The following is a 26,127-nucleotide window of genomic DNA, read 5'->3' on the forward strand; positions in this document are numbered from 1 at the left end:
AAAGGATAGGGGGCTATCATTTCCATAATCCAGCCTTTTCATTTTTCTGCTTCATCTTCAAGTAGGAGATTATTGCCTAATCTTGTTAGATAACGATAAAATGAATCATCATAGAATCAATACGCGAACAGATTCCATGAACATGCAGCCCTTCAACAAATGAAGGAAGACATTACAGCCTGGTTTTTTTGACACAAAATTATTATGGTGCCTAGCAAATAAAAAGTACAGCTTTAGGCAACTCAGCACATGACATGCTTTGGCCATGTTTATACAGCACTGTCTGTAAAAAGACACTTAACTTGTGAATTTATGCATACTATACAAGAACTTAAATTTCAAAATCTTAAAAGTTCTTGGAAATTTACAAAAGCCAAAACCAAAGAAGCCCTTTTTGTTACTAGTCAGTTCACTTCTAGTTGTTTGAAAGTTAGAGTATGTATAAGTCTTTAGTTTTAACAATTAATTCCGACTTGCTTTTCAGAGCACACATTTATTTGTAATTATAAGAAAAGGCCAATTTTGAAATGGGAAAAAAAAAATGTTCTTCCACAAGTATGAACCAGTTATATACATCCTCATTGAAGGCACTATAGTTGAAAATTCTCTGTACAGTTGCAGTAAAATTCAAAGTCACCTCCAGAATAAAAGTCTGTCTTTAAAGCTCCAAAACAAGATTTGCAGCAGATTACAACATGGGCACAGTGTCAGGGAGTTGCTCTGTTAAATTTTTCTAGTATATACAACCTGATGCAAAAAAATCTCAGTCCAATATGTTTTCTATACATAAAATGCTCACCATATTATGATCCTTTGATGAAAAGAGCTGTCAGTTGAATTCTCTGTTGCTATAAATATAGCTGAGCAGTCCTTTAGAACATTTTTGTGAGTTTATGATCTCATGACAACATTGAGCAAACTAGTACAGTAGAGTCTAAACAGACCTACACCTAAAAGCCTCTAGATTTTCATATTATTTCAGAGAAGTCTACTGTGATTATGTACAGAAGTTGAAGTGATTCTTGTTGTCTTATTAGTTTGCTTAGATACAGAACTTTAAATACTTTAATAATTACTACACCATACAGATTTGACACTGCGTACTGGTTAATTTCTGCATGTCTTATGTAGTGTTTCAACATCAAGACATAAGTAGAATACAAAAATCCTTTCTTAAAAGTGTTAATTCATTGCTTTATTAAAAAAAAAAAAGAAGATAGATTTACATGAAGTACTAATAGCTTAATGCAACAGCTTCTAAAAAAGGATTTTTCCATTTGCCAGCAACTTAGGACAGTGGTTTTACAGTTAAGGCTGCTTTTCCTGTACAGAATTATGCAGAACTTAAAAAAATGCATGTTCACTACTTCTAGCAAAATTGATACTTATGAATGTAGATAAGGATTTTTAAGCAAAGAATATAAACTAAAAAATGGTGATGAACACATGAAATCAGTCTAAAAACATATCCAGTTTAGATACAGAGCAAGATACAGTTATGGAACCTTTTGAAAAAGACTTTAAGAGTTTAGGTGTAATAGAACAACTCTCATTTTGCAAGGCTCCTACTTCCCCCCCCCTCCCCCCCCCCCCCCCCCCCCCCCCCCCCCCCCCCCCCCCCCCCCCCCCCCCAAGGCTTCCACTTCTTTATTAGTCCCTCAAATCTCTTGGGAGAAGTTCTTAGCCAATTTATTTCTGTTTGGTTTAAAGGGATGTCTTTAAACTTAATCACAGTATCAAGAACTACTAAAAAATAAAAAAGTAGACTTACAAATCAGATAGCTGTGAAAGATTTCAGTGCATATGAACAAGGCTGAACAGCTCTACACAATGAGTCCAACTGTTGTGTGAAGAATCCCTTTTCACCAATACATTGTTTTCAAGAATATACACATCCCTCCATGTAAATAAGCACCCCCAGATTTTGTAACAAACATTTCAATTGGGTCATTATCTGCCCAATGATCTTGAATGTCCCATTCTTTGACTACAGACAATTATACCATTGATTTGCAATTACATTTTTAGTAGAAAGTACAGCCAAAGTCTTGAATACAAAAAAGTTCTTAAAAAAACAATCAAAAACTATGGTACAGAGACTGGTACAGTTACTGTGTCTCAATCTGAAAAACGTGATGCATACCAAAAGATTATTAATATAGCTTTGCTTTAAAAGGAATGGGGTTTCCAGTCTTTTCCCTTCTAACCCAGGTAAATATAGTCCAAGATTGCCAAAGCCCACGGTGATGAGCGTGCCTTGACGACCCTTGAAATCTCCACATAGTTTTGACAATAAGATCTGCTAGTTGTCTCCTTCAACCCTTCTCTTGCGAACTGTAACAAGAGAGGCAAAAAAAAAAAAAAAAAAAAAAAGGTGTTTTACTATGTTATCATTGTAACTACTTTTCGTATTTCTACAGCATCAACAGTTACCTGGCCACATAAAGTTTCACGTAGTACAACTTAAGGTAATTAACACTTAGTATTATCCATCATTTTAAGCTTATGCTTTAGCAGTGCTTATTGCATTATTCATTAAGAGCTTCAAATATTTGTGAGGAGAGACTCGGGGGAAACATTAATCATTTTGTTTGGTAAGCAAATTTAGCCAACACTTTTTTTACATTGCAGCTTTTTAGTGGTAGAGAATTAAGTTTACATGGCTTCGAAAGAAACAGGTCAAGAGTTTCACTGTACATCTAATATGATTTATACACTTTATAAAAAAAAGATGTTACATTCAATAGCCTAAAACATTCCATTTATTAATAAAAAATATTCAATTGTCAGAAAATGCAAGAGCAGCAAAAATTTGTGAATAAAATCACTAAAAGCTCACATGCTGTTTAGACTTAAGAATATGCAAGATTGACTGAATGACTGGAGTTTTGCTCAATATTTGTAGTATTTTTAATTGGTATTTTCTTTTTCCCCATCAAACTGTTTTCTGTGCAGACATAACAAATGAGGCTAAGGGTCTTAGAAATTATACAGAGCATCTCCCTTTTCTTTAAAGAAGTTGAGCAAGCACATCTATATAAGAAGAAAGTGATTCTGTTCTCAAATCCACTAACTGGAAATTATAGTTTTACAGATATTTGCAATTTGAGTTGATCTTTATCTTCAAATCAAAATAAGAGAGAAACCTGTTTTGTTTCCCTTCCCTCTTCCTGTCTCAAGAAATGCTTTAGATACAGTCTAAAGAAACAATCAGAATAAAATCACACTAGAATTTTACTCTTTACAAAGCCAATGTATTGCTCACTTTGCGAGTAACCCATAGAGGTATCTCCATTTCAATCCAAATAGTTTTCAAAGACAGAAGTTACGCATACCTGCTTTCATCAAATTGCAAGAACAGATGGAAGAGTTTCCAACCTTAGACTTCTCCAATCATGCAGTTAAAAGCAACATGTACACAGTTTCAGACAAAGGGAAGTCGTACAACACAATGTAAACAAGGGAGAAAGAAGTTGTAGACTATTGTTTTAGAAGAAACATACAAAGACAGAAGTGAGAGACTGAACATCTCAGTTTTCAGTGCTCAATACCCAACTGGGTATTCAGAGTAACCTGTCTCTGTAGCTTCAGGGCTCGAGAGATGAAAAGGTATTTGCAGAAACTTTTACTCGCATACTCCAGACTAAGAAAGCAAAGAAAAAAAGGCAAGATATCAGTAGAAACATAGATTTCCAACAGTCAAACACTAAAATGAGAACTAGTGAAAAGAGAAACCTTAAAAGGAAATACAGACACACCTGAAGTGTTATGATGAAAAAATAACTGGTTTAGAATTTATTTTTGAGAAAGAGTTATGCATTGTCTGAGTGCTGCCCTTCTCTCTATGCTCTATTCTGTTACTCTTCCTATATCTGTTTCAGAGCTCTTCTCCTCTACTTTAAACTTTACTCAGAGAGGAAGCAGATCTTTAAACCAAATTCCAAATTCCTATGTCATGCCCTCTAATGTATTCCTGAACTACTACTACTACTAAACTACCTGGCCCATTTTTGCGCTGATGTGTAATCCTTACCACAAAGCACCTAAAGCCATAAAGTTTAATTAAATGGAGTTTTAAAAATGTAATTCTATTTAAATAGATGGACCACATTATCTTCTAGTAGTTGAGAGTTTCAAGTATTTGACATTATTATACAAACGATCTCCATTCACATGCTACATTATTAACCCATTTTCTGCTGGTCCATTTAGTTAGGATTCTAACAGATAAGCTCCAACAAAACTTACTGCAGCAAATAAAGATGCCACTGCTACCAGCTACCGTTAAGGGAGGCAGGGAAGGCACTGGTGCATGAACAGAACCATAAGGGAAGAGATGACCCAGTCCCAGCCTCTGCACATGACAGTACATTCAGTTTCCTTGCCCAAGCAACCCAGATGAGACTGGCCGCACTGGCATTGAGAAGGGCATATCGCAGTATAAATTTTAAGTACTGCTTTTAAAGAAATGATTAATCTTAACCTGAATAAAACTGAACAATCAATTATTATTTCCCCTCCCTTTGCCATAACTCACATGGAATTTGAATGTTCTTGTTCTAGACTGTGCTAAAAATCCTCAACTCATACACCTGAACACCCTGCAACAAAGTAAAAGAAGAACATCAAGCAGCAACGGAAGAGTAGGAGTAAAGCACAGGAGAGATCTGAAACTGATCTACTTATGTTTTGCTATCCTGGTTATGTCAACAGAAAAACCAGACACCTTTAAAACCTGTGCCACACACACATTCATTTAATAGTTGCTCTCCACTGACAGGTCTTACCCAAATCATTATTTTTTGTGATAGCTGCAGCTGCCCTGGCTCGAGGTCCCTGTTGTGTGAAATGGTATCCAAATTTGAGGATCTTGGTGTTTTCTTCAAGCATCTTGGCAATTTCTACTTCTGCAACTGTGCCCAGCTGCTGCCTCTGTTAAAATAAAAGGTATACAAAGACAACAGAGCTTATGTGTGTTCACCCTAAAAGAGATCAGAACACTTTCATCACATTAGTCAATAAACACTTAGCTTCGTTTTGATTAATCTAAAAGGCAGAAGGTCATAAAATACATTTGTGCATTTTAAAGCACAAGCAAGCACAGAAGTGACCAGGAATCAACTTCAACTGGATGCTTCTAAGAATCTTAAGGACAATCATTCATTGAGTTAAGATATTTAGAAGTAAAATATTTTGGAAAGTTTATCACAAGCTGCCTTCTAAAAATATTCAGTCAACTAGGATAGACTGATTTTAATTATATTACCACCACCTCACTTACCTGATTATCAATTTTGATCTCTGTCAATGTTTCATTGTCTTTCAGTGCATCAACCAGTGCCAAAATTCCAACTCCAGTGATGAAGTTTGATTCTATGTTTAAACTTTTCAATTTTGTGTTTACTCTCAGCATATCTGCAAGAGCCTTTGAATGCAAGAAAGCATCATTAAACTTTTGAATTTTGCTATAGTACATCATCAGACACAGCGATAACCATTTCCACTAACTAGTTCAATAGGAGCAACAAGTTCACAGATGCATGGTGTAACTTCACAAGTTTTCACTTATTATTAGAGACTGAAGTGAGTCTTCAACCAGGCATTTCCTACATTCCCTTTTTAAATAGTATTTAGTCAAGAAAAGGCCTGCCTTTCTCTTGTTACAAACTAAAAAGCTACACAGAATATAAATTGTCTGAAATTAGCATATTGGACCAATTCCATTTTGTAAGCCTTCACAGCGTACAATGAGTAATGCAAGCTGCTAAGTAAAGGCCAAAGAAAGGGCACTAGTCAACTGAAAGGAGAATTAGATATGGTTAATTTGTAAACAGGAGATCTGACTTTCAAAATGCTTGTGTCTACAGATTTGGTAGGAAGAGGCAAAATTCAAAGTCCTAAGCACAGTACCAGCATGTAGCTAAAAGCACTCTTATGGAAATGGCATATACCCGATTTTATTTCTGAGAAAATAAGAAAACAAGAATAGCTAACTGCTGAGGTTAACTGTCATAAAAATCGTAACATTTACATTTTTTTGTTTCAAGTCACAATGCAAAAAAACCCCACCCAACAAAAGCACACCCGAGAAAAGAAGCCTTTATAGATTTTTATTACAAATGTTTCAGTTCTACTGAAAAGAAACTTTTTAACTGACCCAAACCAAAGCTTTCAAATGTTCATTTAATGGAGTATTTCAAACTAGTTTTCTTTCTAATGTGAAATTAAAAAAAATGCAAAGGATTGTCCTGGCCAAACAGTTAGTGCTGTTTTCTTACCTCTTTATTTGCAAATAAATAAGGTACTGCTTTTGATTCAACATAGGAAAAACAGGACCAGATGATAAGTACTTAAGTTTCAATTGTGTCAAACTAGATACCTTGACTAATATTATGCTTTATAAGCCAATGCTTTAAGCCAGTCTTTGGCAGCAAGGAGAATAGAGAAACAGGTATTTTGCAACTTTCTTCAACTAAAACTCTAGTTAGTTGAAAAAGATTATGAGCTTTTTCAGTCCTCAAATGTGCTGCTTTTAAAGTTAATTTTGAATATACTATTGGCTTGTGGAATGAACATCAGGAACTAAACAATTAGGAAAGACAGACAGACAGGAAGGAGGTTAGCAAAACGAAAAATCAGGGGGAAGGGATTAGAATAAAAGAATTCTCACTCATCTGATACATCTGATGCATTGCTGTGTATTAGTCAACTAGGAATCATTTACCAACTTTGATACAACAAAGGTTTGTTAAAGAAAACATACTTTATTGTGTAACAGAATTTAATAATTTTCACCCCTAAATATTTAAACAGGATTCAATTCAATCCTTTACCATTGTCTTTCCATCCAAACTTCCCTTGCACCCCACTTAAGCACATCAGTAAGAGTACTTACAACAGCAACAGGATCATTGCTTCGGGTGGCTGCAAGGCTAAAATTCTTCACATGCGTGTTCGTTTCTAAGGCTTTTGCAAATTCTTTCAGCGTTGGAATTGGTATGTTCTTGAATTAAAAATAGCACTTCACTCTCTTGAGATACACAAGTTTATCCCTTCCCCCCCAACTTCTTCTGTTATCTTATTCTCTTTACAGCAAAATGTAGTATAATATTGACTGTCACTGGTCTCCAGCAGCCTCACAGTAAAGGCCTACATGTGTAGCAAAGCTATACGCAAGATACAATGGCTATTACAGTCACCAATTCTATAAAGCAAAGACATCTTCGCTACATTGATACCATTGCCAGAATAGAAGAGTTAAAAAGTATTTAGCTAACTTGGAATGGTTACTGAGAAAAATTTACATGAACTGAACATTCTGCTAACTATCAACATCAAATTAACCTCTCACAAATGTAAAAAGATTTAGAGCTTTAGACTGGTGAAACCATTAGCATTTCATTCTCTGTGTTCTATTAAGAATAATTCCAGAATTTGCCAATTTATAGTTTGATAATTTTTACACTGTAGCAGGAACCAAGCTTAAAAGGAATAATTTTAGGTAATTAATTAGGGTAGCAAATTTCTGTTTACTTTATCAGAAATTTTGTTCTGTTGCCTTTTTGGGCATCTATTTTGGCTAGCATTTCTCTATCGTACAATATTCCTAAACCATGTATTTTATTTTCTTCCTTTAGTAAGGGCAACAAATAGCCTAGGCTGCTAGCACGGCCACAGCTAGCAAGCAGCCTGTCACTGCTGTCTGCACTGTAAATCAGGAATGCTATAGTTCTGTTTTCTTTCACACAAATATACAAAAGTTTTAGTCATGTTTAAAAACAACTGTTACACTTATGAGCAGAAGCTGCCCTAACTGCTGACAGCTCTTTTGTACAAGAATCAGACGGATGTCAGGTACAAATATCACTTTGTTTGCAATAGCAGTAACTGAGAGCACATTGCTTCATCAAGGACAAAGGATTCAAAGAAGTAGTTAACTCCACGACGGTGAACTGCTGGAGCGGTCACCAACTTGGCAGCAACAGAAGTCTGGGCTGGCAGTAAGAAAATCTAAGACCTTTTTAAATACACATTTGGCAAAAGAAACCAAGATGGCTTATCGGTTTAGCTCCAGGTTTTTGAGATTATACACACTGCAACATTTAGCAGAAAGGCTGCTGTACTTAAAATAAGCCTATCATGCTCTCTTATAGAGTTCTGCAGCTTGAAGCGTCTTCTACTGAGAAAAGGCAGCATATTTACTGCAGACTTTAGGTGATTACCTTAATGTTATTTAGATTAACTTCAACAAGACGAGAATCGTTCTCTTTAATCCTTTGCAGTGTCTCCTCCACATTTGTGGGATTTGGCGGTTCATCAAAAACAGGCAACATTTTTTCACCTTTTACTATATCTGAAAAGACATTTAAATGTAATCAAACAGATCACATACATTCACTGTGAATAAATGATACACTTACTCAATATTTACTGTATTTAAAGATCGTTTCATCAGCCTTTTCATCTCTTCCCCACCCAAAAAGCATACCATCCTCTCCTGACCATATTTTCATAAAGTTCAACTCTTTTCCAAAGGTCCTCACAGCCTTTCTGCTTTTCTTGCACACCAGCTTGTTTCAGAAAACACATAGGAGTTGAATTACAAACACAAACATGAAACCTAAAAACCAACACACACAAATGCATGTTTACGCCTACTTTCTCCCCAAAAAATGACTTAACTGCAGAATAGATTTTAGTGTACATATATTTTAATTCCACTCTTGCCAGAACTCAACTAGCAATGTTATAGACATGCACATTTCCAACTCAAGACTGAATAGTCTATAAAGAACGCTAGTGCGACAGAAAATAGTTAATGCTATGGTAACTGTGTGCAGTACAACGAACTCATTTATCTAGCACTTGCATACACACTTACTTGAGAAGCTGTCTTTGTCAACCCCATTACTGCTTCCTACTACATCACAGAACTGATTGTTTGTTATCAAGTTGGACATTCCCAGTATAGCTGTAAGGAGAAAAAAAAAAAAAAGAAAAAGCAGAAAAACCAATTTTACTGTTCCTGACTAATTCAGCTCAGATGCAGGTTCTTTTAAATAGTAACAACTGATATTCGTAAAACATGCAGTTATCAGTACAATAAGCCATTCAATCTCTTAATAATTTAAAGAAAAGTAGAAAAATTTTTTAATTAATTATAGACTTTAGTTGGCTTTCACATCTTAGAAAGATTTGACCTCACCAGGTTCAAGCAAATTTAAAAGTGCAGTTCAGTCACAAAATTCTTGATTGAAGCTTTAGGAATACAGGCACATAGCAACACATTCTTATACGCAAGAAAAAGCAATAGTGTACACAACAAAACCCAGCCAGTCTGAGGCATGAATGTAAAGGTTTTGAGTTTGAAAATCAGATCCCTTTGGCAGGCCAAAATAATCTACCTTCCTATAAATTATTACAAATCAACAAAGTTGATACACTGCAAGCAAACTGGCATATAACATGATCTAGTTTCTATCACAGCTACAACTTCCTATAGTCACATTTCAGATAACAAATACACTACCACATTAGTTATAGATCTTTTTTGTCCAAATACGGACCAGCCCCTTCATACTTCAAAAAAAAAAAAAAAACAAACCTAACCTGCAAGGTCACCTAATTCTGTGTCTGTGGCACTGGTCAAGGCTTCCTCCAGCTCTGGATCAAGAGAGAATTTTTCTTCTGTGTAAGACTGTACAGGCTTTTGCTTGGGGATAAATATTTTCCCTGGAGTAAAGAAAATGAAAAGTCTGATGTTACTTTGTATTATATAGCTACTTATCATTAAACGTTTCTGTACTTAAGGAATACATGTTACATTTAGTAAATCCTGAGAAGATCACCAAGGACAACATAAAGGAATGAGGCGTCTTCTGTTTGTTCTTGAAAGTCAGAGATGAGGAAAGAGCATAAGCAGGAATATAACATTACTTATTCCAAATTTTCAGGAGTCTGTATCACAACTCCAATCTTATTTGTTTCTCCTAAGGATTAGAAAGTAAATATAAGCCTCCATTATTCAGAGAAATAGAATATCAAAGAATCATGTGAAATCATGGACCCGAGTATTCACTGCACTTTTACAGCATACACGATATTTCTGATTTCAGATGTTAACTCGATTTTGAAGTAAAAAAGGAGATGCCTGAGCTGCTTGAGAAAACCATGGTTTGTGAACAGCACAAAACAAGATAATAGATTTCTCTGCCAATGACACTATTTTCTAAAATGATTCCTAGAAAGCTCACAGAAGATTCAGTGGGAAAAGGAAGAGTAGTAATATCACATTCTGCACGAACTTTTTAGTCATTACTGACAGGTGATGGGAAAAGTTACTTCAGGAGATGTGTTATAAATAGAGGTCTGGGTACTTAGCATAATTCCTGCATATATCTTCAGCTGAAAAGTTAGGGGAAGAAATCAGAATATGAGAAAGCTATTCTAACAGTTATTCTGAAAACAGTTCAGATTTGAATGATTTAGAATTGGCCTTTCAGAACAAAGAAGTCTACCACTGGGTAAGAACCCAGGAGAGGTAAGGGGTGCTTAGGTTCAGGAAAAATTAACATGGTAAATAAAAGCTCCGGTACTGTGTGAGAGAACAAAACTGATGCATTTGATAGAAGTAATTCACAACTAGAAAACTGTGAATTTCATCTTAACAGTTATTCAAAGTTTTTCAAACTTTCCAAGTTGCCTGAGCTATCAGCAGAGCTGTGGGAAAGGGGTTCCAACTTCCTTTAGTTATCTCCCAGGGTAGGAGGCGGTGTTGATGATCTTCCTATGAAGTGTCAGTGCTAATCCAGGAACCCACCCTCTTCCATATTCATAGCTAAAAAGCATTTCCACACACTTACCACCCTAGCTCATCCCAATTACACGAGGAAAACCCACCATGCACCAGAATCAGACTAGCTGGGCAGAAGTCAGAAGCCTATTTTTTTTTTCCTCATACTGCATACGAGTGTATCTTGTTACATGTTTGGACTAAGACTAAGTTTAGCATTTTTAAATACCTCCCAGTGACAAGAAGCTTTATAGGGATATTTCAGTTTTATTTCTGGGAAATTCCAACAAAGCGGGATTTTGGTTTCACCACTTGTGGGAAGCAGTGCCTGAAGTCAGCTCCTGTGTCCCACAGCAGACACAGGCATAACAAAACTCATCCACCTTTTCTCTCTCTCCAAATTCCCATCCTACATTACAATAGTTTGTGGTTCATTTTCTTTTTAAAGGAATTTAATGCATTACCACTAGCACAGATTACAAAGAAATGTATCAGGTTTTTCTCTGACAACACAGTCTGATGACCAAGATCTGTTGCTAGCAACACAGTATTTTTGTTCCTGGGTTGCTATCTCTTTGGAAAGTCGTATAAATGGTCATTATCCATATTTAGAAGTAAAAAATAAATCTCCTTACGTAACTGTACTGACTACAAACAGTAGCTGAAAGCAGCTGACATGCATTACTAGCCATACCTCACGTTTGATGGACAGTGCAAAAGAAGCTATGTTTGTGGTGATTCAGGATTAAAAGAAAACCTTCATAAACTGAAGGCTTAGATAGTAAATGTTTAGGATTATTTTGATATAACTGATACAGTACATTTCTGCTCCCATTTTATTTCACCAGCATCACCTACTGGGGAGAGAATAACTTTCAACTTAAATTGTAATTTCCAGAAGAGAGATGAGAATGTTTGACGAGGTTTTCACTAACACATGAAATGCTCTGAACAGCATACACATGATCTAAAGCCTTTCATTAGCTTTGTTTACATTGTTTTCCCTTAGTAATACAGACTAGTAAAAAACTGAGCATTTCAGAGTACGAGGACGGAGAAGAGAAGGAAAGTGTGATTTGAGCACCTGAGCCCTTGTTCATGTCATCCTATCTGCAGCATCATTGCAGCAGGCAATGAGCGGGAAAAGGAAACTGATCTCAATTAAAAGCAACTCTGTAAAAATGTATTTCAACCTAGATCAGCCTCCCATCTGGTTCATCACACAGTACTCACAAAAAAGAACTACTTTTCCTGATGTTACTTTAAGTAATTCTTAAATTCATAGGTAAGGAACTTTTGGTTCTAAACATTTGCCTGACTCTTAAGATAACCTAGAGAGAGAAGTATATTCAGTTTTTATTAAAGCAAAAATGTTAAAAGCCGCTCCCCTCCAGACGTGTTCATTGCAGCCAACTCCAGTCACATGAACTGGGTCAGGAACAGGTTTTGTTATAAAACAGGTCACACCCTTGTGTATATAATCTCTCATTCATTGGCTTCATCTCATCCTAGCCCAGAGTTCAGAAGTTTACAATGCACACGCAAAAGCAGGTCCTTTCCCACTCCTAGTAACGAACTTACTTCAAAAAGGCAAAGACCCCTGTGTCTCTGGGGACAATGATCTAATTCAAGGCCTGCTGCCAACAGTTTGGCAATTCCCTTCCCCCCCTTAGTAAGCTTTAAACAAACAAACGAAAAAAAAAAAAACAAACCAAAAACTACACATCTGTGCAGCCCATGGAATGAATAGCTTTCTCGGCCCTCAAGTGGAACATTTCCAAATAGCAAGGATTTGATCACATGAAGGAACACGACATCCTCCTTTTCAGCCAACAAGGATACTGCAAAGATTAAGCAATACAATATGAAGAGGCAAATCTCAGAGATGTTCACATCATTTCTGTAATAATGATGTATTCAGGTCTCCTATGCCTTTAGCTAACATATTAAATGAAGCACATCTCAGGATTAATTCACAGGCTTTCTTTGCTACAGAATGAACTTTAAACTGGAAGTTCCACACAATCGTATTGCTCAAAAGGCAGAAACGTTGGATGACGTCTGTTGAAGTGCCCTAGACATTTCATACACAGACTCACAGTATCTAAGGTGGGACTGGAAATCTTGAGGAAATCAGGTCTGTTCAGTGTGGCCATGCACTGCATACTGCTGGTACTACTCTCACATATCCCGCAGTCCTACCCCCATGCTAGGAGGCAGCAAGCGGCCACAACTTGCAGATCAGAAGAAAGTCTAAAATCCACTTTGCAGTACCTGTTTGCAGAAAAGGAATCAAGTGTCACCTGAGGACAACCAAACACAAGCTCATCTCATCAGTGACTTCATGAAGAAGAGCAAGCAACATCTGATATATTCCTTACATCTTATGTTCCTTAAAGTTTTATCAATCCGGAAATTTATATAATCCACAATTCAATCACCAGTTCTTACCATGTGACAGACTTAGGTTCATCAATTCACTTGTAAGCACAATTTAATACTATTTTTATTAATTCAACTTACAAGGGACTTCCTCAGTGTCTTACTGTAGAAACAGTACTGTTATTCATTATCTGATTACAGAACACATAGCAGTGAGTTAGAAAACTGTTTTACATTAAGGCTAGAGTATCACATGTTATTTTGTTCTAGTGGTCTTGTATGGAGAATGTCAATTTGACATGTTGTTTCTCCAAAGCTCCTAAAGGATATTAGTTTCATTTTACAACATGTAACACACTTCCTTTAAAGACCAGTGATTGAAAGGCAAAGAGAGAACACAGCACCCCAAATCTTGCTGCAACAGAAGCAAATGGTGATCCAGAGCAACAACTGAGCAGGGCGGCAACTACAGTTTCAGCCTAACAATATTTTCTGGGTGATAGAGTTGGAAAAAAACCCCACCAAACCAACATTAAAGCATAAGTTACATGAAATGCAAATCTACACAGAACAAACATACGCTGGCAGGAATGAAGAGGGAGAGTTGGAAGAGCAAGCCACGATTAGGAAAGTGCAAAGGCTAGAAATGCAAAGCTTACTTTACATAACAATTTGCTAATGCCTTGCACTATACAGCACAAAGTACATCACTGATGTTAGATATGTTTATCTCAGGTGCAATTATTCTCATCTTTTGCTGTTCCAAGAGAAGCGAGGACTTGGTCAGATGTGTGGAACACACTCGAGGGCAACAGACTCTAGCGCTGAAGCCTCGCTTGTTTAGATGAGAGACCCTTCTCCTTGCAGTATGCCTTATAAAACCTTTATGACATACTTACGTACACAGATTGAGACAAAGCTAGTTTTGTTGAAATTTTTACCACATTGCTCTCACGAATCTCTTGAACAATGGTTTACTGTATGGTTCAACACTTAATTGGGACAGAATGTGACTTAAGTCATTAAATCACGTTTAAAAACAAAGTATGTTTTTAAGGATGCTTTTAGAAACAAAACCAGGCACTGGAAAAACGCAATAGATCACAATTTAGGGATTGTCAAGCTTTACATTTCTTTAGCACTGTTCATCTCACTACATCAGGACACTATTTCAGATCTTCCACATTTCATAGCACACAGCAAAAAAAGTTCCAAAGACTTGGAGAAATCACATCACCTATCAGTGAAACAAATGCAACATTGTTTTAATAACAGGTTACCCCCAAATGAGGTACTTGGGACAACTGGAAGAGAGGATTTTCCTTTACACTGTAGTAGGGAAACAAGGTTACCAGAATCAGTAGCAAGCCAGGAATTTTAAAATTAACACAGGGTAAGCTTTGGTAAACCTGCAGGCCAAATCACCACGCAGGACATCAGTTCTACTAAAATAGGAAAGAGAAAGAGAAGGATAGATTTTCCCCTTCTTACTCCATGAAATGAATAATTGGACCAAGTTGGAGCAATGAGACCAGCTAGGCACACCGAAATATTTTAGTAAAGCCTGACCCACAAAAATGGCACCAACAGCTGCAACTCCAACCTGTCTCCCCACAAAACCTCTAGATCTTAAGGTTATGATTATCAGTTTTCTTCTGAATTAACAGCATAATCAAGCAAGATTTTCACCTAGTCCTATTCTACAATTTGTTAGCGTTTCTCCACAATACATTTACCTAGCCAAAGAGAAAAATTGTAAGCCAGCTTAGTTGTTTGTTTGGGTTTTTTAATATTAAAGAAAAGCACATTAGGATAAGAGCTCCCTCTAGATTAAAAACATCCTACACAAGTATTAAATTTTGCTCCACTCCCTTTCCAAGCTTTACATCCAGATAAAGATCATGATTTCTTGATTTAAAAGATTAAGTTACATAGGTTTGCCATTTTTGTGCAAAACGGCTACAAACACAGCAGCAAGTCAAAGCTGAACCATAACACTTTCATGAGGAAAAGAAAAGGTTATCCCTCACCTACTCCAAAATGAGCTTAGCCGTCTTACCTCCTCCTCCTTCCCATTTAACAGAGCAAGAATTTCCATACTGAACATTTGTTTCCACACTTTTTGTTTCAATGAAAGTAAGCTACATTTCATTTTTCATATTATTTTCTCTTCTATGGTACTAAAATAAATGGTAGAAAAAGTTATTAAATATCAACTTTTTTTTTTTAAAGAGATACAGGAAATTTTACTAATTAAACTGGTATGACATATTGCAACATCCAGACAGACTGCTATTTAGTAATACTTTATGACATAAAGGAAATGACATTTGATCTTTCTTAACCAAGATCTGTGTTACAGCTGGACCCTTCTGTTTTTCTACATGATTCTCACAGATTTTTGTCTACCCAAACAAATAGTTTTGCCGTGTACACGTATACGTAAGCTGACTTTAAATGAATGAATGAAGCACTAGTACTCAGTAGAAAAAGAAGTACTAACTACAGCAAATCCTCCAGGCCCAGCCTGAAGGAGCAGTGTACAAGCTAGCCGGGCTGCAAGGGACTCCCCAAACGAGCTATGAGGCCCAAATATACTTGAACTCAATCATGTTAAACCATTAGGCTGTCTCCAACATATACTAGCAAGTATGTCAGGCAAGAAGCAGAACAGGGGAGGAAGCAGTGGGACACTACAGAAGCAAACATGGGATCAACAGGTACTTGCCAGCAGCAGAGGTACCGTAAGGGTACTGCTGCTATAGGTACCTTTGACTGCCTTCTACATTCAATACATTGTGTTATCCTTAACGCGGTTACTCTTACAGATTCAGTCAGCAAACTCCCATTCTCCCGTCAGCAAAGGAGTGTCACAGTTACATCAATAAAAGTGGCATTAAACTACACAAGGCAAAACATTGTGTATTAAGGAAGTAATACATCATATACAGTGCAGCACTTTATAAAGTCACAATCTCTCTATTACTTCAAGGGAAAATGCAAATATCCCCAAGAAAATTTTCACCAAATATACACCACAATCATATATACAAACTCAGCAGAGGAATGAAGACTCAAGTCTGAAATAAGCAATGATTCACACCAGAGAATTAAGTAGAATTAAAGGGTTTCAAACCCTTAAGAAAAGAGAAGCCTGTTCATCTTGGGCAGTTGGAATACAACTTACCAAACAATTTACTGACGTCTTACTGCAGCAGATCTGCCCTGCTGCTGGGGAAGGTTCAGACAAGCTAGGATTCACAAACAGTACACAAACACCGTGGCGACAGCTAAAAGCCACCTCCTGTGCCTATGCGACCAGTACAGGACTGGGAGTTTCTGTCCCTACCAATAGTGGTTAGTAAGGCACAACAAATTTGGGAACTCTTGTTGGCAGGGGGCGGGGGAGACACAGACACAGGAATCTATTCTTACAATATTTAAGATGCACATTTTTTTTTAATCTTTTTCCTGGAAAGGAAAATGCTTCCCACCAAGTCAACAAGATGACTAGATCCAAAACAAAGATTTGAAATCCCAGGCTTTAATAATGTGTCCACTCATTGGATCAATGTTTCCATGGTTTTTAGACCACAAACCACTGCCAGATTTCAGAGCTTCTTGTGATAGTTAACTATGTAATTAGATAACAATAACTATGCAATCTTATTAAACCTCTCAGTAAGGATACTAGAAAGACAACATGATTACATACACCACTTGCTTGGCCTTGTCAGCTACAACATCTTTGAACATTATTAAGTATCTACCACGACATCATTCTACTGCTATTTTTTAAATTCAGCATAGTATTACAAATGTTACTGTCTGTACTCAGCACCACAGGGCTTAAGCCACAGGCACAACAGCATTTGTTATTATTGACACAAATCAGGGGTAGCTCTTATTTTGAGGATACCATACCCATCAGAACTTTGCAATCTCTGATAAAAATCTTTGAGTCTTATTTCCTTCCTGTGCTATGCAAACAGCAGAACAGCCCCAGCACCACAAAACGCTTGAACAGGAAGCATCCCACCTCTGCACAGTAGCACTCATTTGGAAACGCCGCAAGTTAAAAAGCATTAGAGCTGCCAGTGCTTCAATAAACTTTGGTTCACAGTAGTTCTGGCTAGTCCACTTCAGAGATTTCACAACCACCTACACCAGAAAGGGTGGTGTTACCTTTCTTTTCTCTTGTAAAAGGCACATAGTCTTCCCTGTCTTTGTGCTCAAGAGCCTGCTTCTCTAAATATGCCAGGAGTCGTTCCCTGTCGAAGGGACCTGAAGCCTTTTTAGCAGTCTGGTCTTTCTGTCGGAAGCCTGCAGGGAGAAGTGCGTTCTGCAAAACAAAATGGAACAAACAAGTACAGCTTAGAAAGTCTGAGTGAACACCTGTTTAGTTTAATTTCCCTCTTCCTTCTCTCTCTCACCAAGGTTCAAACCCAATACATCATCCTTTTTAGGCAATCTTTGATCCCTTGCCAGCTTCCTTTTTTTGGGGCGGGAGAGGAGACAAGGTAACCTATTTTTTAGATACCAAGAATATAATTAAAAATAGAGCACACTGCACTCTGAATAGGGCTGAAGCAATTCTTTCAGAACAATAGCCCCCACCACTAGACTTGCTAGTTACTTTGCATTTCTTTTCTAGAATGAACACTTTAAATTAGTAGTAGTAAATAAAACTCAGCTATTTACAGTTTAGACATTCAGCAAGAGGCTGCTTCCTCCATTGCTTACATCCATGTGTTTCTAAGTCTTTAAGACAACTGCCTATACTATTGTCTGGCATTTAACACAGAGTATTTCTACTTTTGACCTGAGTCAAGGTAGGGTGGCTTTTTGCTGTCACCAACGTATTTCAGCTAAAGAAAAAAAAAAACCAAAACAAAACAGAGGATATTAGTATGGAAAGAACAGAACATATAGAAATTCAGACTGTCATAAAAGACAACCAATCATTTTTGCCAGTTCTCCTCTGTTAAAATGTCTATAAAGCCAAAGTCAATTAAAATACCAAGAATATCTTGCAGTGCAACAAATTAGGTGATGATAATATTATTAAGTGATCCCTGAACATCAAGATTAAACTTAATCCTGGTACTATTAAAGCAAGAACAGAGAATCAGGAGGTGAAAACACAAGTCTTGGATTCTGACATTAGCTGCCGCATTAGTAGAAGACATAACTCAGCTCTTTCTAACAGAAAGCTAAAATATTTCTTATTCAATACCCCATGCCGACATAATCATTCAGGAGCTGAGTAATTATTTGCCTCCTCTTTGCAGAGTCGGCACAAGGACAGGAATAGATATAGGCCATCAGGTACAGGGCCAGGAATCTTTATAAGAGGTTAGCACCCTCCCTCTCCCATCAAACTCCAACAGCAGAAGCAAAAAAATAAAAAGGATGCAAAAGGACTGTTTACCAGACAACACTGGAAACAGGAAAGTTAAACAGGCTGTTCTAAATAAAATTTCTTTTCAAGAACATGACTACAAGCAATTTTTATTTATAAATAAATCCCAGAAAGCTCCTCCTGACAATCCCTTCTTCCATTTTCCTCTATTGCAGTTGCATTCACCTTGCAAACAGGAAATAAACAGTTGAAACATTATATACGCGTATATATCTGTCAATAAGATCATTAGCAGACTAGGGAAAAAAACCTCTGTCCAAAAGTATATTGTTCAAGTAAAAAAAAGTCTCAATTTATTTCAGACTAGTTTCTGAACAAATGAAAAAAAAATAATCAAACTTCTCTTGGTTAATACCCACCTCAGGGTCAAGATCATCCAAAACAGTTTCCAGTTGTTTCAGTTCTTCTTCCGAAAGTTTGCCAAGAATTTCATCCTCATCAAGATCTTTGTACTTGTCCAAGTCCTTTCGAAATGGGAGTGTCATGACTTGGGCAGTAGCAAGTTGCTCAAACACTTCAAAACCCAAGTTTTGTTCTTAACCAGATCTATTAAAAAAGTTTTAAAAAGAAATAACCATAATTAAGGTAAACAACCCAACTACAAAGCATCTTCAACCTCCAAATACATCTCTGAAAGGAAAGTTTTTTCATCCAGTATTCATATCTATCTGTTATTGTACAGCAGACAAGGAGTGCTTGGAAGCTGTCTACACCTTGCTTCTTCACTGACAAGAATCCCATCCTGCCATGCCCTTTTCCATCAGTAACTAAGCTATATATGTTTTCAGATGAATGCCAGCACCCAGTTTTCTCGACAAGAACTCCAAGGCCATAATTCCCACACAGCAGGGCAGGCTGTGGGGTAGGAGAGAGGAGATACCAACTATACCTAGTATTTACGAGTCCAGCTTAACACCACTGGTTTTTACAGATACTGCAGGCAAAAGAAGAGTTAAGATGCTTTACATTTGTTGTTGCTGCTACTGTTCCAGGGCAGTAAAGAACTGCACTACAAACAAGCGAATTGGTTACTACTGACTCATATCCCAGTGTATTACTACAGAGGGAACAAAGGAAGTTTGCCTCCCAGTTAATTATAGCACTACCATTGAAGTAACATTCTGTTCTGTCCGAGGAAAATTAAAATATCTTGATGAAAGGCTTAGGAAATACAGCTCCTAAGTAGCAGCACTCCAGTCAATCCTACTACCAAAAAAAAAAAAAAAAATAGAAATACAGAACAGACTGTGTAACTGCTCACTAAATATTATACTTAGAGGAAATTGGCATCCTTCAAAAGATGTACAGTCTATACAGTATTTCTCACGGACAAGGAAACCACAGGGAACCTTTTTTTTTTTACAGTCACAATTTTTGAGCATTTGGCTTGGAAAAAACAGTTAATCATGACAGTGTTGAAGCAGATAAGTTAGTTTCTCTCATTTTTCTGTAAGAAGTTCTGGGATTCTCCTTTTCTTCAGCTACATTCTTGCTTCAAGTTGAGAGCGCACACAAAAAAGGTAACTTGAATGACTCTCTGTAAGTAAGCAAGAGTATCCGTAACGTATTTGGGGAGCAAAAGCTACATCTGTACATTCAGCCTCATTAGCCTCCCTAGCCCTTTTCTCGGCTCTATAGAAATATTCAACACAGATCAGACATACAGTAAACGTTATTTGTTCTCCAATAGCCCACATTCCAGGTCAGATGCTCACATCACATGCACTAACTGCATTACTTCAAACCTGCAGTTACAGTGTACTTCAAAAACAGGTCAATTTAAAGTTATTGCCTCTTAGGTAAAAGGAAAACAAGGGCCTTATATACAAACTATACCATGGAATCCTGCTTACAGGATTCCTTCACCTCAGTTGTTTACATCAAGAAGGGTCTCCCTGGCTGTCACAGTTACATATGGTGATATTTTAATTCAGAGACACTGAAGAGACATGAGCACATAAAGGTTCATCCACACCATTCAGTCAAGTTTACATGTGAAGTAAAGCTGGTTTTAACAATTGCCTTTGCAAGAATGGTAGATTTTCAGTTCCTACCAACATCCACACCTGAATGAGGAATATATTTACAGCTATTTTCAGGATGTCTGTTTTCAAAAAATATTACTGATACAAACACTAGAGCTTACTTGTAAACCACAGTTGACATTGATAGGACATAATTCCAAAGCTGAACTTAGGTAAAGTTCTCTCAAACATAACAAAAACCAGGAGGAATTCTCAATTTCATGGTAAATTACATCAAAAGAACAGTGTCTGGCTTCCTCTGAACTAAAACCAATCATGTTGGAAGAGCTTGGACTTTTTGCAAGAGGCCACAGAGCTGAGAACATCAGAGTGTAATGGCTGCAGAAAACGCAGAGGGTAGCACACCTATGTTTTTCAAAGCCATGTTCCAGAAGTAACTAAAGGAGTGTCTCTATGGTCTCGCATGCCACCTCCTACAGTTTTCATAGTTTCATGGTATTTGTTTCTCCAGGTGTGTAACAGCTGAAGGACAATTAGCTGATAGCTGCAGCAGATGCCACACAATCTGCATGCAAACTTCTCATTCCTAAAGCCTCAATGTTTTGCCCTTCCCTACAGTTTAAGCCATTACACACTATCATAAGAGAAAAACATTTCCTGCAGCTGATTACACAGCATTGTTTGTGACCAGGCTGCACCATCTGAATCCTACATCAACATGCTGCTAATTACCACAGTTCTGCGTGTCCATTTGCATTGAAATATTAAAAGGTGTAGTTTTAATGGGTAATTAAAAGGAGCAGAATAGTTAGCGTACTGCAGAATAATGCTCCCCTTACTCTGACGCAGAGTAGCACTGCATAACCATACATTATATTCACAGAGGCTGCATTTCCTCTCTGTGAATCGCTGCAAAACGCTGTCACCCAGAATTAATTACCTTTTATTTACTGCATTGGTATGTTTTACATTGGAAAACTACTCATCCTTTATAATACACTAATTAATGTTCAGGTCATAGCCCTTAGTCTCACTTGTTTCTGTAATTTGATCAAAGTAGCCATTTCAAATCCTGAGCTACAGTGTTCACACGCAAAAAAAAGTGAAAAATAAAGCAGGAGAGCAAAAAACTCACTACTTCTGTAACTGAGTCTTCACTTCAGCAAGAGGAATAGAATCACATGTGGCCCGGGAAATTTAAATTTAAAGAGTTTTGGACATATTTTTTAATACCTATCAATCAAAAGTTTTTTAAAATATGAAAACATATTTAACATGAGACACCTTTAAAAAGTTACGATGGTAGCACTGATTAGCATATCTGTACTACACAGAGATTGCTTGGTAATGACATTCAGAAACATTCCCTACAAAGAAACCACAGCACATATGACACTCGTATATAATGTTAAAAAACAGGTTTTAAAACATGGTGTCAGGAATTCTCATTGCCTAAAAAGGGCATAAAGGCCACCTGAAGCCCTAATCTAATCAAACAAGCCCCTTCACCTTCCATTAAACACATTTGGTACTCTATTTGCTTTCCACCACTCACTGTAGCAGTGCAGCACAGAGAAAGATACATGCGTAATAAATCACAAGTTTTTAGAAGGAGCAGTTATTTAGACTGTGAGTATTTGTGGCACATCTTACTGCAAAATTGTAGGCAAAACTGTAAGCATCAATTTTGGCTTTGCAAATACTTTGCACTTTTTTGATGAGCAGAGCTAGTTTTCTTCTAAGTATCCGTCTTAGCTTTACCATGAAAACATTATATATGTTAAAAGTCAAAAGCGCTAGTATTCTTTTTTCAGGTATGTAACTATAAGGTAAAGTAAGTTCTTCACTCTAGCAAGTTCACAGTCACATAAGAAACATTTAGGGAAATGGAAACAAAGCCATCACTTCCAATCAATCAAATTTCAATTCTCTGTTTGTTAAGCAGAAAAGTTGAAAAATCAGAAATGAAGGTATTCTGCTGGACATCACAGAGCCAAAAATCTTGCCACTATTCCTTCACCTGAGGAATCAATGAACAACTAAATAAATAAGAAGACAGCAGTAGCTTTACTTCAGGCCTTTTTATAATTACCTGAATCATCCCCTGAAAGACTGTCAAGCAACTTTCACACACCTCTTACCTACAAGTTAAAATATTTTTTTCTCCTCTCTGAAATTATATTTTTAAAAACCAAAAGATTCTAAAAATAGCTAGCTTCCAATTTTCTTTCAAAAATTCACCCCCCAGACATTTCTATTATACTTAAGAACACAGTTTCTTGGGACCCTAACAGGAGTAACTCTTTAGAAGTATCTTGCCCACAGGAAACTCCAGTCTTGTTAAAAGTCCACTGTAAATGGTTTCCGTAACTTGGATTTTAAAATAGAAGTGACATCATGAAAAACAAACTGAGCTGGTTTTGGCCAGCACGTTTGCAGAGTTCACTTTAATCTCATTTCTTCCTTCAGAGCCCCCTTCCACCCAGCCTCTGGGTGAACCTGAGCCAGAGCAGGGGGGGTCTGGAACAGAGGGGGTCCACCGGTCTGTCAGCATTCCTGCACCAGTCAGGGCCCCAGACCATCCCAGATGCTTGGAGGAGCCAAACCCGAGCATTTCCCCAGGGAACCCCTATGATGGCAACAATTTTTTTTTCCAGTATGCAAGATTATACAGAACTGTTTATGAAGAATGTGCTGCACTTGAAAGAGCTATCTTTATTTACCAAAGCTAGGAGAAAAATGAGTAAATATAAATATTACCATAAACACAGCAGGTTCCTTTGGATGTTTTTGCAATGCCTTACGATAACTTTGCTGAACAGCCTAATGCTGCTTAGCAGAAAGCTCTCCAAAACCCACCCGAGCCTTCCAAATCTCCAGCCTGGGGTAGGGTACACGAACCAGGTTCTCCTGCCCAGGGAACCAGCAGACATTCCCTAGCCCGAAGCCTACGGAGCCAGCAGGTGGCAGCTCATCTTTGCCTACGCTTTTTGTCAGGGTAAATTGTGTTTTCCAGGCAGTAGGGAATAGCTATTCTGGGCTGTTTTCCTACAAAAGCAAGCTTGAGGCTTTGTTTTGTTCAAAGAAACAATTCACTAAGTTTTATACAGGGCAAACTGAGCTTCCTCAACTTCACATTTGTCCATACAGTGACCCAGGGAGGAGAGGGGGACAGACAGCTACTGCAGGGTAACTACATGGACCATGAAGATTCTTCCATGGTGAAGGAAATCTGAAAACACCTGTATTTCCAGCTCCTGCCAGCTGCTCCTCTGTATCACAGGGCACCTGGAACCAGACAAAGCCCATTTTGCTCTTTTATACATCCTGTATACAACCACACAGAACTAGGACACAGCTATCTTGCAGGCAGGGTGCTCTGAGCGGTGGCTAAGCTGCCAACTTGGCATTGTCCCACAAAAACTGACTCCTGTGTGCCTGTTCTTGAAAACCATTCACCCACACCGCAGGGTAGTGTGGACGTACCCATCCAGCCCAGACAATAGCACAGGTGACAGAGCCAGGAGCCCTGAAACACGCATTCGGCAAGCTGGACAGGGCACAGAAGTGGCAGCCTCGGCAGCGCAGGATGCAGCATTTCAGCACACCCATCTCCACGACACTTCCAGGCATGCTCATTGAACTAGCTGCAGGGCAGGTGTTATGATCCCAAATAAATACAAGGCTGAGATAAACTAAAAATCCCAGGTAGCACAGGTACTGCCTGCCCTGAGAAGCTCCTCTGGTAGAAATCGCCACTCCAGCTGTCTGTTCCCTCTCCCAATACGCAGGGCAGCACCACTGTGTCAGGAGTTACTGACCGGCCAGGACGAGGGATGTTTTGGCATCGGTTTTTTTTCAGACAATACCTGGATATTTTTCAATAGAGATCTCCTGCCCATGGACATTGACACACAGTATCTCCTCCTGGAGGAACTGCCTACAGGTGTTTCAGTCAAAAACAAACATCAGATACAAGCTATCTGAGCATTTATAGGAACACTCAGGTACTCGTATGCGTTACAGAAAAGTGGCAAAACTTACAAGCCTAGAACAGGACAGTAGAAGAAACTCACTTTATTCCCATTACGTTACTTAGGGAAAACTTCCGAGTACTAGCCAGTTTCGGCTTCCCCCTTACATCGCAGGCTGTCTTTCAAGCTCCGTACGCCTGACACAGTAGCAAAGCATTAGTCTTGAGGATACCTTCAACACATTACGGCAAATTTAAAGCATACAGCAACCTCCCTACAACAGCGCTCTACTTGCTCTCAACACAACTCGCGCCTACCCGCAAAGAAACAGGCGGACAGCGTTCCGAGGCTCACGGCGAGGGCTCACGCCACAAGTTCTTCGGGAACAGAGGAACCCGGGGGCGCGGGCGCTGACGGGAGCCCCCCGGGGGCGCGGGCGCTGACGGGAGCCCCCCGGGCCGCGGCCTCGCCAGCGGCTCCCCGCAGCGGAGGCCGGCCGGCCGCGCCGCAGAGCGCAAACCCTCCGCCAGCCCCGGGTGCACCGGAAAAGCATTCTTCCGTAATTAAGTGTCATCAACTTGCACGCTTCCTAAGTTGTGGAAAACTTATATGGCGAGTTGAAAGAATTACGCTAACCGGATCTGCGGGCAAAGTTTTTAAAGGCGCAGCTGTCGGGTCTCACAGCAAAGTTGGGCGCTGGCTAAAAAAGTTAACCCACGCCCCGCACCCGAGCGCCCACCAGCAGACACCCCGCCCGGCTCCTCTCAGCCCACAAAACCCCCTCGCCAGCCGGCGGCTGGAGAGCCCCACCGCCGCAGAGCCCATTTCCCAACGCGAATACGAAAACCCCGCCCCACGCCCTTCAGCGCCGCGCTAACGAAGCCCTGACCTTCCCACTCCGGAAAACCAACCGAGGTTTTGGGGGGGGGGGACGGACGGACCCCCGCCCGGTGAGCCGCGGGGTCCGGGGCGGGCGGGCGCCGACCCAGCCCCTTCTTCTTCTTCTTCCTCCTCCTCCCGCCGCCGCGGCCCCTCCCGCCGCGCTGCGGCAGCGGGCGGAGGGCTGCGCCCGCCGCCACCCACCCGCCGGCACCCTCCGCGAGTTCTGCCCGGCACAGCCCCAGCGGCCGCGGCCCGCTCTCCGCCCCACGACCCCCGCCCGCCGCGGCCGCTCTCCGGCCCCGACCCTCGCCCGCCGCTCCCCACTCACCCGGGCGGTGGCGGCGGCAGCAGCAGCCCAGCTCCCTCAGCCACAGCCAGCCGCCCCCGAGCACGACGGGAGCTGTAGTCCGGCGGCGGGGCGGGGCGCCGCGCCAGAGGCCGCGCCTGCGCCTGCGGGGCGGCGGGGGCCCGTGGTGCCGTGAGGGGCGGGGCGGCTCCCGCCCTCTCGTACGAGGCGAGGCGGCGGCGGCGGGCCGTGAGCCGGCCGAAGGGAGCCGCGGCCGGGCGGGCGCGACGTGTGGCTGCCGGTGGGGTCAAAATGGCCGGGCCCCGCTCGCCCTGCCGCGCCGGGGGCGTCCCTGAAACGCCTGCGTGCCTTTACAGCTCGCTCTGCGTCCTTGCAGGTCTCTC

The 26,127-nt window shown here is 39.5% G+C and overlaps 1 protein-coding gene across 7 annotated transcripts; it reads right to left on the reverse strand.

Moving 5' to 3' along the window:
• Positions 1-1,631: 1,631 nt before the first annotated feature.
• On the reverse strand, positions 1,632-25,867 carry LOC115341488 (tropomodulin-3). 7 transcript variants are annotated; one of them, XR_003923418.1, is made up of 11 exons: positions 25,766-25,867; positions 18,956-19,142; positions 17,360-17,516; positions 9,610-9,732; positions 8,882-8,971; positions 8,223-8,353; positions 6,896-7,003; positions 5,282-5,425; positions 4,788-4,932; positions 3,504-3,643; positions 1,632-2,334 (listed from the first exon to the last, which is right to left on the reverse strand). XR_003923418.1 is itself a non-coding variant. In XM_041123647.1 (11 exons), exons 2-10 carry the CDS (start codon positions 19,079-19,081, stop codon positions 3,588-3,590), a joined length of 1,080 nt encoding a protein of 359 aa, XP_040979581.1. In that variant the 5' UTR covers positions 19,082-19,142; positions 19,746-23,226; the 3' UTR covers positions 1,632-2,334; positions 3,574-3,587. The 7 variants fall into 7 exon arrangements, 2 of the variants coding, with proteins under 2 accessions (XP_040979581.1, XP_040979582.1); XR_003923419.2 differs by lacking the exon at positions 25,766-25,867 and adding an exon at positions 25,445-25,557; XR_003923420.2 differs by lacking the exon at positions 25,766-25,867 and adding an exon at positions 25,467-25,550.
• Positions 25,868-26,127: the final 260 nt, after the last annotated feature.

The sequence above is a fragment of the Aquila chrysaetos genome, chromosome 5 (genome assembly GCF_900496995.4).
Source record: "Aquila chrysaetos chrysaetos chromosome 5, bAquChr1.4, whole genome shotgun sequence".
NCBI lineage: Eukaryota > Metazoa > Chordata > Aves > Accipitriformes > Accipitridae > Aquila > Aquila chrysaetos.